At 47.5% G+C, this 13933-nt stretch overlaps 1 protein-coding gene across 4 annotated transcripts in view; it reads right to left on the reverse strand.

The window, feature by feature from the left end:
• The window catches only part of PRKAG2 (protein kinase AMP-activated non-catalytic subunit gamma 2), a 288527-nt gene that overhangs the window by 51321 nt on the left and 223273 nt on the right, over positions 1-13933 (reverse strand). For all 4 annotated transcript variants that reach the window (XM_082632118.1, XM_082632117.1, XM_082632120.1 and 1 more), the window contains one exon: positions 11586-11655. In XM_082632118.1, the coding sequence (XP_082488244.1) occupies positions 11586-11655 (70 nt within the window). The remainder of the gene's footprint in view (positions 1-11585; positions 11656-13933) is intronic.

The raw sequence follows: 13933 nt of genomic DNA on the forward strand, positions 1-13933 counted from the left end.
AGCCTCCTCTGCCTTCCCAGTTCAGTTCACAGGCCCCGTGCACCTTCCCTAAAGGCCCTCAAGGCACCAGCACCCCTCCACTGTGAACACCCCCGCTAGCGCTTTGTGAGTGACGCCCTTTCGGAGCCCTGATGCGCCTGTGCCAAAGCTATAGATCTGCTTTAGACGGCAGCTTCGGGGGCAGCAGACGGGTCCCCAGCAAGTTCCTCACGGGTGTCAGGACGAGCTCATGCCTGCTATGTTGTATGTCACTGAAAGACACGTCCATGAAAGGCAGGGGCCATGGTAATGATTCAATCCCCATCTTAGAGGGGTGAGAGGCGTTCTAAAACAACGTTTACACGTTGCCCAAATGTCACTAAAAACACCCCAACCCAAGAAAACTAACTCCTTATTTCCAATCCTGTAATTTTAACTTAACGTAAGACGTTTCATTGTAATTCCACAAAGAAAAAGATTATCAATAGGTTAGTTATTTTAAAATTTGTCTTTTATGCTTTATTCTATGCTTAGAAACATAAGTTTACTATATTCAGATAGTATCTTTTCTTTTTAGAAAACCATTTAAAATAGTTAAGCAAGAAATAAGCAAAAAGGGGAATATGGAAGTTAGAAGTATATGGAAAAGATTAAACTCTCATATACATACGTTTTCTTAAAGTGCTTAGAAACATGATTAACAAAGTCGAAGCTTAAATATAATTTTACAGGACTTACAAGGTAGCAGAATAAATGAAGTGCATTAGATTTTTTTCCTTTCCATGCTTTTTGCATTTGGTTCTGTGTGTGCTGGGGGCAAAAGTGTCCACTGGAGAGGGAGATGCATGTGCTCTGCTAGATAATGGGGCAAAGAGTTACTAAGAAAGAAGGAAAAGCGTAGCTAAGTAAAGGCACAAAGCTTCCCCAATAAGACAGCTCAAAGTTAGTTGCAATAAATGCCTAAGGAATGTCACAGACCCGACAAGGCTGTGACCTTGAAATGACAGTGATCTCCATCCATTTTAAAATGGCTTTGGGTTTAATTCTGTGAACCACAGCCAATGTTTCCTCTTTTTCAGGAAACAGAACCCAATTACTGTACTAAGCCAAAGCAACAGAGAGGACCAGGGTTAACTCACAGGGATCCAGCCACCAGCGCCAGCAGGCCTGTGGGGTAAGGAACACCTTGATGACAGTGATGCCAGGAACAACACAAGGCCACCCCAGCCCACTTTTTTTTTAAATGTTTTTTTTTTCCTGTGGTAATAAGTCACATAATGTAAAACATACCACTGTAACCAAATTTAACAGTACCGTTCAGTGGCACTAAGTACAGTCACATTGTTGTGCAACTCGCACCACGATCCACCTCCTGAATTTTTCACCTTCCCCAACCGAAACTCCGTCCCCATTAAACACTAACTCCCCAGTCCCCCTCCCCACACCCCCCACCCCACCCCCGGCCCCTGGCATCTACCAGTGCACTTGCTGACTCTATGATTTGACTATTCTAGGTACCTCGTATAAGTGGAATCAAACAGTATGTGTCTGCACCTAATGCTTATTGGAATGCATTTCTAAGGTTAACTTAATACATGTCCTGTGAACAGGCTGTACCTTCTTCCTGCCCCCCCCCACCCCGTGCTATACAGTAGGCCCTCCCCAGCCATCTGGTTCACACACAGCAGTGTACAGATGTCAGTCCTCACTTCTGTCAAACACGCTTTCAGCAATTTAAAGGAGTTTCCTTCTCCCTCTAGCTTAATAAGGATTTTGTAAAAGGAACATATGTTGAATTTTATCAGTTGCTATTTCAGTATCTACTTAGATGACCAGAGGTTTCTCTCCTTTAATCTGCTGACATTAACTCCTCGGTGGATTTCTTAACAAACTGCAGCCCTGCATTTCTAGGACAAAACCTTGTTTGGTCACAAGAAACTGCATGGCTCATCCTGCTGATGTTTTTGTAGGAGTCCTGCCCATATTTTAAATGCTAGGTTAATCATTTGTTTTCTTCTTTGTGTGCTATCCTCTGGTTCTGATGTCAGGATCGATCGAGCTTCACAGAAGGAGCTGGGAAGCCGCCATCTTTCCCTAAAGCCCTAAAATAATTCAGATGACCTAGGCCTTAACTGTCCCTTGAAGGTTTTACAGAATTTACCCAGCAACAGGCTGAATACCAGGCCTCTTCTGCAGGGGCAGAGGAAGCGTGAGGACCTTTCATTACTTAAGAAAACCCCAAAGCCTTTATTGAGATAATTCACATCCATACAGTTCACCCATTTAAAGTGTACAATTCAATTAATTACTTTTTAATTTCTTCTATGGTGATTGATGAAAGGGATAGTTAACCAAGAAAATACGAACTTGTAAAATTTACTCAATAGTGACTGAAAAGATTTTTAAGTATATTGATATAGTTTGACATATTCAGATTTCTTTTAATGTTATTTTCTAAATCTCTGCATTTATAATTAAGAAGCCCCTCTTATTTCTAACACTTTGCGTTTTCACTCATTTTTTTCTTGAACAGACTTGACACAGGTTTATCCACTTAATTGGTCTTTTCCAAGAATTAAGCTTTTGCTTTTGTTGAGCAAGACTACTTTTTGATTGCTGTCATTTCAGTAGCATTTTAGGGGGGAGGAGAGAGAAATGAACACACTCAGCAAACCATGTTGACTCACAACGTGGCAGCCCAGCTCAGTGCATCAGGCAGGTGCACCGAAGACTGGCTTGTCACCTCGTCCCCACCAGCGTGCTGCAGTTTTGATATTTGGACACAGTGCAGTTCGGACGCATCCTGACTCATTTCAGTTACCAGCGCTTAAGCAGATGTCCATAAATGCACGCACATCTTTGGGGTTTAGCAATGCAACGGATCTTTCTGCTGTGGGGCCCTGGCTGCCTCTAATACAGCACGTTATCGTTCTTACAACATGGGTAAGTGCTGTTCAAATCAAAATACGAAAAATGATTTGCAGAGTAAGGCACTAACAATATACGATCCCCTGAGAAACTCACGGGCCTGGGTCCTTTCCTCAGGTACATCAGGGAGCAGGCCAGTCTTCTCCAACGGGGACTCTAGGACTTGCAGGGTCCAGGGGGAGCAAATGTAGGAGAAAGAACAGGGCAGACCTAGACCAAACCTGTATGAGAACTGTCATCACCTTCAGTGTGACGTTGAGCAAATTCCTTCATCCCCTTGGCCTGAATCTCTTCATTCGTAAAATGGGGATAGCACCATCTTTCTTGCAGAGTGATTCTGAGGAATGGGGCTAAATAAACTCAAACATTCAATCACAAATGCTGTCGACTGGGTGGTATGTACGATATTCACATGGGGAAAAGTCTGACGGTGCAGACACCGAAGCCATCACTAGCCAAATGGCTGTCGCCGGAAGACGCACTAATGGTGGCTTGATTTTAAATTTATGCTCAGTTGCCTTTTTGGTCCTTTCCAGGGTCATCATCATAGTTATACTTGTGGAGACTGCACTACACAGCAGGTACTCAAGTGACTGTTACTCAGGTTGCTTAATGCATGTATAATCCTATTAGCTATAGGAGCTATTATTGTTTCCTACTTACACCTGAAGAAACTGGAGCTTGAAATAACTTGCCTAAGGTCTCCCAGCTATTAAGTAGAAGAAATGGGACTCTAATCTGGGTCTGACTCGTGTTCTTAATTACACGACACTAATTATATATGCAGCTTAAGGGGGGGGGACATGCCACATGTGGAAGCATCAAAGCTACAGGAGTCACTGTGAAAAGAGCCAAACAAAGGTAAAAATAAACACGTGAGAATGCGGATGTGGAGATTCTTGAGGAGGTCTTAATGAAACAACTACACATTCCATAGTATGTGGTCTATAAAATAACAATTTATTGGTAGCAACTTACTGTTAGAACAAATGATCGAGGTACGACCTAAGATAAAATAAATCAGGTATTAACAAAGTTCAGAAACCTCAATGATGGACATAAATTCAGATACACAGGAAACAGCTCACAGTGGGACAGAAGCAACAAATTAAAAAATTTAAAAGTGACTAAAGTTTGACCAAAAGGTTCCCAAATTAGTTTCCTCCCCCAAATGACTCTCCGTTTAGTATCCGAGTTAAGCTAGACTTCTTTCCCCCTGATATCAGTGCAAGTGCGATCACAGCCACAAAAGAAAGATCCAAAAGACTTTTTCCTCAGGCACCAGATTATGCAAGCAAGTCCTCACGTTTCCATCCGCTGTTACTGCCTCTGAGTTGTTCAGCCGCGGGACACAGTCTATTCTGACCTCATGCTTAGGAGGAGAAGCCTCGGTGCAGCTGGGAGGTACACGCGGGTCACCTTACAGCTACCCCGTCACTGCTCTTTGATTAGCACGCATAAACTTGGCAAGTGGATTCCCTCTCATTGCCTTAAGTAGAAATGCCTTATTTCTTTATAAGAAACAACATTAACCGCTGAAGTACACTGAGCCCATGTGCCAGAGTAAAAGGTAAAGCTCCAGAAAATACATGTGTTCACGTATGTGACAAATATTTATTGAAACTAGGTCTTAGTCACCATCATATCTTTGAGACCTGGCAAACAGTTACGTTTTCAGTCCCCATCCTCACAGAGCTCCCACGATGGCAGAGAAACATGAATAAATGCCTTTCACCTTAACAGCTCCATCAACCATGAGGGATCATGAGATAATATGTGAAGGCCTGTCTGGGGCTTCCAGGAAGTCAATTTTCCCGAGGAAGTGACATGTAGGCTGAGACATGAAGAAAACTAGCAGGTGGCCAAGAGGACAGGGAAGAACAATCCAGGGAGAGGGAACAGCCTGTGCAAAGTCCAGCAGGCACGGAGGAACAAGGCAGGAGGAGGGAGGTGCGCGGTGAGGTGGGCAGAGGGAAGAGGGAGGTAAGTCTGGGCTCCAACTTAAAGGCAAAGGAAAGTCAGAGAAGGCTTTTAAGCCTGGAAGTGACACGATCAGATACATGTTTTTAAAAATATCTCTAACTGGCGCATGTAAAGTTGATTGGAGGGGCCAGAGTAGATGCTGGAGAGACGAGGCTGTTTAATAGTCAATAGAAAGGTGACGACGGCGGAGACAGGTAGGTATTCAGGAGGTGAAAGCGAGAGGACCGACCGCTTGGGTGTGGGAGAGTGAGGGAGCCATAGCTCAACGTCATTCTTGTTAAAAAGCAAAACAAAAAACCAGGTGAACGTGGTAGCACTTACTGAATCAGGTTGGGGGGGAAAAAAAGAGGCTCGAGGGAGAAGCAGGGGGACAGACCAGAGAGACGGTGCGATGACTCAGGCAGAGACATCCAATAGGCAACCGAATACTCAGAAGGGAGATCTGGCTGCAGATATCTATTTGGGCATCATCAGTTATTAAAGCGTCGTGGTAATTAAACACTGGGCAACAGGCAGGTGGTAACTGAAGCCATGGAAGTGAGGGAGACTGCCTAGGGGAGGGCACAGGAGGAGAAGACAGGTGGCTTTGGGAAGTGCCAGGAGCAAGTCCCACAGCTGATGTTCAAACGCATGGCTCGTGAATTAGCCCTCACTCCACCTGCTACTACAAACAAAACAAAACGGAAAGGAAAAAGGGTAAGAAAGAGCCCTCAAGGAAACCACGAGCGGGCAGGTTTGAGGAGCACGCCAGGAGTGCTCCGTGGGAGAAGGCAGCAGAGGTCATCCCTGGTGACGCCTACGAACAGCTCAGAACGAGAAGACGACTAAGTGTCCACTGGAGTTTGCACAATGGAGCCGCGAGTGACCACCTCAGGGAATTTGGGTGGAGTGGTGGAAACGGGCTGAAGAGGGAATGGGAAGCGAGGAAATGGAAGAGGGTTTCCAGATAAGGGATCATTTCGTGTCGGTTACGAAGGCCGGCTCAGCGCCTGGGCTGCAAGTCTAAGGCCTATGTTTGAAACCTGGCGACCCCACCTTCCCAGATATGTCCCCCGTGGTCACTTATTTAACCTCTCACCGTCTTAATCTCCTCCTCTATAAACAGGGAAGATAAAAATATTTATCGTAAGAGTTGTTTTGAGGATTAGACGAGATGAACATGAAGGATTTATAACAGTGCCTCAATATACTTAACACACGCCGGCTACTATAATCATAGAAAAAGGACAAAAATTCTTCCAGTTTCTTCAAATAAATTCCAAGTGCTTTGTGGTAGCACAATTTCCCACTTTAAAATTCGCAGGTAAAATGTAAAGGCACAGGAGTCCTGGCATAACAACCTTGCAAGGGTTCTGCCTACCCCATGCAGAGCTGTAGGGTGGAAACACCCCGGCCAGGGAGCAGACAGCCTGACGCACTGGCCTGGACTCCTGCCAGCTGCCTGCTGGGGCCGCCGAGGGCTCACCAATGAGCAGGCAGAACCCGTCTTGAGCGGGAAGGTCGTGGAGGCCCCTTCATCACCGTGGACATGACTCAGCGCGGCCTTGGTTCCTGGTGACTTCCCAGTTACTTGTGAAGCCCGGTGGCAGGTCCCACTTTTGGATCCTCAAACCCTGCTGTGCACTCCCCTCTTGTGTAAAATAGTCAGGGGTCTTAACATTTCAGATAACAAAACCTCCGCAGCCTATAAAACAACTACTCTATCTTATCAAATCTAAGATACCATCAAATGTGAAGCCTGACTTTAAAATGTGTACCTAAAGTCTGTTAAAAATGGCAAGCTTTCAAATACGGGGTCAGCCGGAGCAGAAAATGTTTAATTGTAAATATTTCATAAAGCTGTAACTATTTTTATAAACAAGAAACAATAAACCTCTTCTCTAAGGTAAGTATGCAAACTCAGCAGGGAAGGAAAGAGTCTGGAAGATAGATTCTCAGAGCCTTCTAATACTAGGAGATGATCGGCCAGCAACCAAACCGCGATCACAAACCTGTCACCACCAGAGGTCAGTACCCCTCACACTACAGTCAATAAGCCAAGTGGACCCAGCTGAGCCTCACTGATCAAAGCTGAGTGAGAAGGGGATACTTTAAAAGGTTCCACAAATTCACAGGAAGACATTCTCCCTTAAGTAAGTTAGAGCAGTGTTTCTCAAACGTTTTTTCATTATCCACCCCCCCAAGCCTTTCTATACATTCCCCCCTCAACTGTCCTACCCCCATGAAACTTTAATACCACAGATACACTGTCTATCCATCCAGGGGCCCTTTGGAGAGCCAGAAACCACTGTAATAGCTAAGATTTTTTGTCCCCCAACAAGAACCAATGTTTGCTCACTTCAGGGCAATATCCTCCAGTTGTGAATGAACAAGTTAGAGTGAATGCACATTTTCAGTTTATTGTAGAGAGGTTGCTGGTTGCTTTAGGTCGTATTTTCAAGCTGGAAGGAAAAGTACAAGTTCATCAATGCCGGGCTTTGGTCTACCGAGAAAACCCACAGTGACAACGACAACAAAACAAGCAAGCAACGCGCCAAGAGACAAGGATTATTCAAGAATACAGCCACTTCATTACAGAACTGGGCCTACAAGTCCAAGGTCCTTGACTGAAGAATAATGCTCTCCCCTCGCTTGTACTTCTTAACCCCCACCTCTTCCCTATTTTTGATCGTGCACACTAGCTTGACCCGTCTTGCTAGGAAAATGAGTTTGGAGGCAAGTTCTGAAAAGCTTATCCTTTGGGAAATGCCTTGAGGAAGGTGAGGAAGGGACAGCTCGGACAGAAAGGGCCGCCTGGACTGAAGGAAGCAGGCAGGTGGTGAGGGGAGGGGACAGGTGACTGGGAAGAAGTGGGATGGACCAGCCACAGCGACTTGCTGAAAGCCCCAAGAAACTGGAGAGTCTGCGACAGCTGGAATGACAAGACGCCAGCGATAACACAGGTATTTCCTAGGGGCCGTAAAGGTCTTGATGCAGTGCCAGAATCACAGACCTATTAATCATGAATACAGTTCTGAATACTCATCTACTTGAGAAAGCACGCACTGGCTGCGTTTAGGTGCTGACGAAGGTGCTGGGCCCTGTGGTTAAAGAAGTTCAAGACGGTTAATCTTAATAAAAACAAACAGGTGTGGCTGACACAATGAAACACTTGCAACGCAAACACAAAGTGACTGCTATGGGCCAGGCACTGCTCACATCACTTTGCAGACACCGCATCATTGCGTCCTCCCATCGTTCCCATAAAGGAAACAAAAACACTGAATGCAGTCACTGAGATACCAAAACGCGGCTGAGCACCCACGACGTGCCACCGTATCACCTGCTGGGAAGAGAAAGATGGATTATGGAGAAGTACACAGGGCTTTAGGGAGCGGCCTCGGAGAGGGGGAGACTTGGGCTGAGCCGTGATGTAGTAAGGTTGGCAGGTGGAAAAAGGGAGCAAGAGAAGATCTTACCCTCCAAAGGATGTAAACCCTCAGACACCGAGACCATGAAGGGTCACAGAACAGGGGTCTGGCTAACTCTGCTTGTGGGCCAAATCTGGCCTCTTTCTGTAAATAAAGTTTGACTGGAACGCAGCCCTGCCACTTGGACCGCGTTGCTGCTTTGCTGCTGCACGGGCAGGCTGAGCAGTCTTGACAGGGACAGAGACCAAGACCATCTGGCCCTTTACAGAAAAAGTTTGCCCGTGTCTGTTCTAGAGCCTTATTATTCATCGCGGGGTCTGTGAAGCAGCTGCAGCAGCACTTGGGAGCTTAGCAGAAATGCAGACTCCCAGGTTCCACCCCAGACCCACAGAATTAGCATCTGCCTTTTAAAAAGCTCTCTGGCAGGGCTTACGCACAGAAAGCTCTCTGATCGTTGGTGTGTACGGCCGGGATGAGGCGGTGAGGCTGCGGATGAAGAGAAGTCTGCATGTATTCTATATACAGACCCAGGAAGGTGGTAAAGGTTTTCCCGTAAAGGAGTGGGGCTGTCAATTCACGCTCTGGAAAGGTCCCTCTGTCAGGGTGCGATGGTAGGAAGAAGTGGGTGGGCACTTGGTGTCAGAACCCAGGCAAAAGAGGACCTGGACAACACATGGGAGACAGAGGCACAATTTCTTCTTTCTTTCCAGAAGCAAATTAACGTTTTAAGAGATTACGCCAACTTCACTAATGCCTTTCTAACGAACAGAGTATCTGTTAGAATTTATTAGGAGATAGGAAAAGACTTGGTAACAAAAATATTAGCAATCACGTGTTTCCATGTATACCAAATGCATCCCCATCTAAGGAAAGCGTCCAGATCGCAATGCACAAATGATGACACCAAGTGAATAAGAAGGAAGCTGGGAGATTAAGCGAGGACCTATTCAACAGCTATGTATCCATATTATGTCGGCTGCTAACACATCAGCTCACAGGATGCTATTTAAAGGTGTCATGTCCTACTGTTAGGACTTATTGTTCCCCCGAATAAATGTAAGATTCTGCTTGATATTCAGTTTTTCCGTATTTTGGATGAATAAGCAATCTGAAGTTCAAAAGAAACAAAGCAGCACTTTAGACAACCACGCCAACACTACCCCTTCCAGCTTGGCTAACAGCTTCCAAGCAACTGCTTTTTAACATTTTGCCTTCTTAAGAATCTAGAAAAATTTGACAGGGTTATTTGTGTGATTCAGTATGCTTTAAAGTAATGACAGCAATATAGATAAAAACAGATAGGTGAAAATGGGAAATTCCTTTTCTTAGATGCTTAGGTTTAGTATTTTATATTCATTCCCGTGGCAGAAACAATGCAAAAGAAATAAGGCATAGAAGTATTTCTCAAATATCTGCTTTGAGAAATGCAACATAATTAAATTAATAAATCTCAAGTAAGGAAAAAAACCCCATCAAACCTGTACTGAGAAAAATCTCTATGGACGATTCATTAATAAAAAGCTTAAAAAGTCCATGAGTTCAGTACAATGGTAAATGGCACTTAAACAGTAACAGTAACTAACATGTACTAAGTGCTTACTGTGGATTTACATTGTACTAAATACCATTACATGGATTATCTCATTTAATCCTCAAAATACCCCGATACTAGCTCCACCTTATGAATGGGAAAACTAAGGCACAGGGAGGTTAAGTAGCTTGTCCAAGGTCACGCAGCTTAATAAGAAGTTAAGATACGCTCTGAAGCTGGGCCTGTGCTCTAAACCATAACTATGGCACCTCTCCAATAGCATCTGCTCTCTACTTCCCTTTGCCCCCATGTGAATCTGCAAAATGATTAAATGCAATGGAGTCTCATTGTTACTGAAATCAGGGACAAAGAAAACTATGATTTAGATATTCAAAGTCTTAACGAAAGGGGGGCATACCATACTGCCCTGTGGGCAGTGCCCCAAGTTTGACCTGCAATATAATAAAATCACGGAATAATGAGGTGGATTCGATTCGACACACTGGATTATTTTTCAGTAGGACAGTAGGACAGAATGCAAATTAAGCCCTAGTAAAATTCTGAAATGTATCATGTAACTGCTTGTTAATAATAAATATGGCGGCAGACTTTTAATGATAATTACTGAACACGACCTTCTGGCTAACATGTCTGTGAAATGCGGAAACTCTAAAACATAAAATAAACGTAAGCACTGGCCTGATACTGTCGGCTTAACGTTCTTATATTGGTTGTGCATGCTTATTTAAGTAACTGCCTGACTGTAAATAAACGGAAGTATTAAAGTAAAGTTGGCAGAGGGCACAGCATCCACATGGCACATGCTTTGTTCCAGGAGCTTTATGCCATCAATACTCTTGGAAAAAAGAGAAGTCACTAAACGAATAACAGAAAAACACAAGATAGTGTGGAGGTCTTTTAAATTCCTCAAATTGTCAAGCATCTTATACAAAGTTCTTTTTAGACTTTGAACTCATCATATCTCATTTTAAATACTAATTCTGCCAAAGAACAAGCTCATTCCCTTCAAATTTTAACAGTTTCAAAATAAGATCCAGGTAAACGCTCATCATAATCCACGCTAAATATTCATTTTGCCAAAGAACAAACTCATCCCCCCACATTTCAACAGCTTCAAAATAAGATCCAGGTAAGAAGAAGAAAACGGGGCAGGAAAAGGAAAAAAACCGAGCGAGCGAAGGGAAGACAGAAACGATGGAACGACAGGATCACCTGAACTCAAAACCAATTCGCTAAGCCGCCACCGCTTTTCCTATTGAACTTTCCCTATCAAGACGAGAAGACACACCCTGCTGGTGGTATTTTCACAAGTACAGATAAGGGAACCAGTGTGTGTTATTTAAAGGTATGGACCATAGGCATAATCTGGGGGTTACCCCTAAATGTATGGTGGCATCCCAAACAATTACTACGGCACATCACCTTGCTCTAATTCCAGTTCGGCTTGTAAGGACAAAAGGACCGACCATCCGTGTGGATGGCCGGGTTCCGGGCTCCCCTTAGAACCCAAAGAGATTTCGCCACCGAAAGGCACCCGCGGCCACTGCAGACACGCTCTGCCGGCTCCGCGTCTCTACCGCCAGCCCCCGCAGGGCACGCCGCCCGAAGCCGGACGGGCGGTGGGCGGCTGGGTCCCGCGGCCTCCGGGGCGTGAACCCCGTCTGTCCCCGCGCCCCGGCCCCTCCGGGCCCCCGGCGTAGACACGGAAGCGCGTTCCAGCGGGTGGCACTCACCTTCTTCTTCCAACTCGAATTTCTCCAGCATGCCGGCTTCCGCGGATCCCGGGGCCGCCGCCAGCGCCGCCTGAGGAGGAGGAGGACAGGGATCAGCATGCGCTCGGCCGCGCTCGTCCCCGGCCGCGCGGGCGGGGGCGCGGGGACGCGGGGGGGTGGCGCGCGGGGGCGGAGGGCGGGGGTGCCGGGGATACAGGGGCGCGGCGGAGGCCGCGGGGGGCCGGAGGGCCGGGGGGCGGTGGTGAGAACGCGGGGGGCGGGGCCGAGGGGCGAGCGGCCAGGGGGCGGGTGTAGGCGGGCGAGCGGTTGGGGGCGCGGGGGCGGGACGAGGGGGACTGGGGGGAGGCGCAGGGAGGCGGGCGGGGAGCGTGTGGGGGTGGGGTGGGGTGGGGTGGGGTGGGGTGGGGTGGGGGCGGGGGCACGGAGGCGGTCTCTGCGGCTCCGCGGAGCGCTCCGGCCTAGCTCCGCGCCGGGTCGCTGGGAGGAGGGGCCTCCCGGGCGGCTGGCGGGGCGGGGGGCGGCGCGGCGCGGCCCGGCCCGCCCGCACGGCACAGAACGGGCGGCGCGGCCCAGCCTCCGGCCCACCCCCGCCCCAGGCCGCAGGTGGCGCGGGCCGCGGCCTAACCTGCCGCCCCTCCCCGAGTGGAACGGCCCGCTCCCGGCCTCCCCCCGGCGCCTCGCGCGTTGGTATGGACCGGCGAGGTGGAACCGTGGGACGAGGACCCCGAGGAGCCAGGGGCTGGCTCGCTCGAGGGCGGCCAGGGCGCCCCTCTGGCCGCATCCCTCCTTCCCGCCAGGGCCGCCGACCGGCCATTAGCAGAGGCCCGTTTTCTCATCCTTGCCTCGTCCTCCCATCCCACCTCTCACATCCGCTCACCTTCCCCCGCCACCCACGGCAGCGCGTCCCTGCAAGTTTAACCTGCGCAGGTGTAGTCTCGGCCAGCCCGGGGGTGGGGCACGAGGGGAGCGCTGCCAGGTGGGGGTGGGGTGGGCGGGGCGACGTGCCAGGGAGAGGGGAATGGAGGCTGCAGGACCCCAGCGGGAGATGACCCCAAAGGCGGGGGGCGGGGTGGAGGGGAGTGGGTGAGGGAACGATTGCTTGCTTTTCTTTCTAAAGTTTAGACTAAATTGCCCATCCTTTTCCCCTAATAAAAATTTTGTTCTGTGGAATATACGTACTGTAGATGCACTGTGTCGCTACTAGTTTTACCTAGCCATGGAACCTTTAACGTGCTTCCTCTCTTCATAGCCCATTCTCTTCTTTGGGGAGCCACTGCCAAAAGCACATACAAATCTAAATCTGGTCCTGGCCACTCCTGTCACCCTGGATCTGGGTATCTGAGACTCTCCAATCGCCAACTCAGGTTGGCAGGCAGCGAGGCTGGCAGCCGAGAGCTTCCTGGAAGAGCAGGGTAACCAGAGAGGGGACAGGCACCCCATTCCGTGAGGCTCTCCTGTGTTACAGGCAATGACTGCCCCAGGTGCAGGGGGCCCTTAGCTCACTGCAGAGTGCAAGGGCCCTGATAAAGAGATTAGCTCCTCAGCGCTGATTAAGGCTGTGAAGTCCCGCCCCCACCAAAGGAACTTGGTTCTGTCACTCTTGCAAGCCTAGCCTGGAGGAGGAAGTACTTAAATTTCCTTTATGCTTTCTTTTTGCTCCGTCATCTCAGTTGGGCCAATACCCAAGTCTTTTTTTTTTTTTTTTGGTCACGCCATGTGGCATGAGGGATCTTAGTTCCCCAACCAGGGGTCAAGCCCATGCCCCCTACATTGGGAACATGGAGTCTTAACCAATGGGTCACCAGGGAAGTCCTGCCAGTCCCTAAGTCTTAATCTTTGCCTTAAAAAATGTGGGGGGAGGAAAAGAAGACAGAACTAATTTTGTAAGACATGGTGGTTAAAACCCTCAGCTGTGTCATGCTTAACAGCAAAAGACTGAATGCTTTCTCTCTTAAGTTCAGGAACAAGGCAAGGATGTGTGCTTTCACACTGTTCTTAACATAGTACTAGAAGTTCTAGCCACTGCAATAACGCAAGACAAAAATAAAGGCATACAAATTGCAAAGGAAGAAATAAAACCATCCCTATTTGCAGATGACATGGTTGTCTTCATAGAAACTCCAAGGAATCTACTAGATAAACAAACAAACAAATCCCAAAACACCAAAACTAGAACTAATGAGTGCAGCAAGTTTACAGGATACAAGATCAACACACAAAAATCAATCACATTTGTGCTAACAATGAACATGTGGAAACTGATATTAAAAACAATATTATTTATGATGACCACAAAGAAAATTAAATACTTAGGTATTCACTTAAGAGAACATGGACAGGGCTTCCCT

This window comes from Mesoplodon mirus (assembly GCF_964341445.2).
Source record: "Mesoplodon mirus genome assembly, chromosome: 9".
In the NCBI taxonomy this organism is placed as follows: domain Eukaryota; kingdom Metazoa; phylum Chordata; class Mammalia; order Artiodactyla; family Ziphiidae; genus Mesoplodon; species Mesoplodon mirus.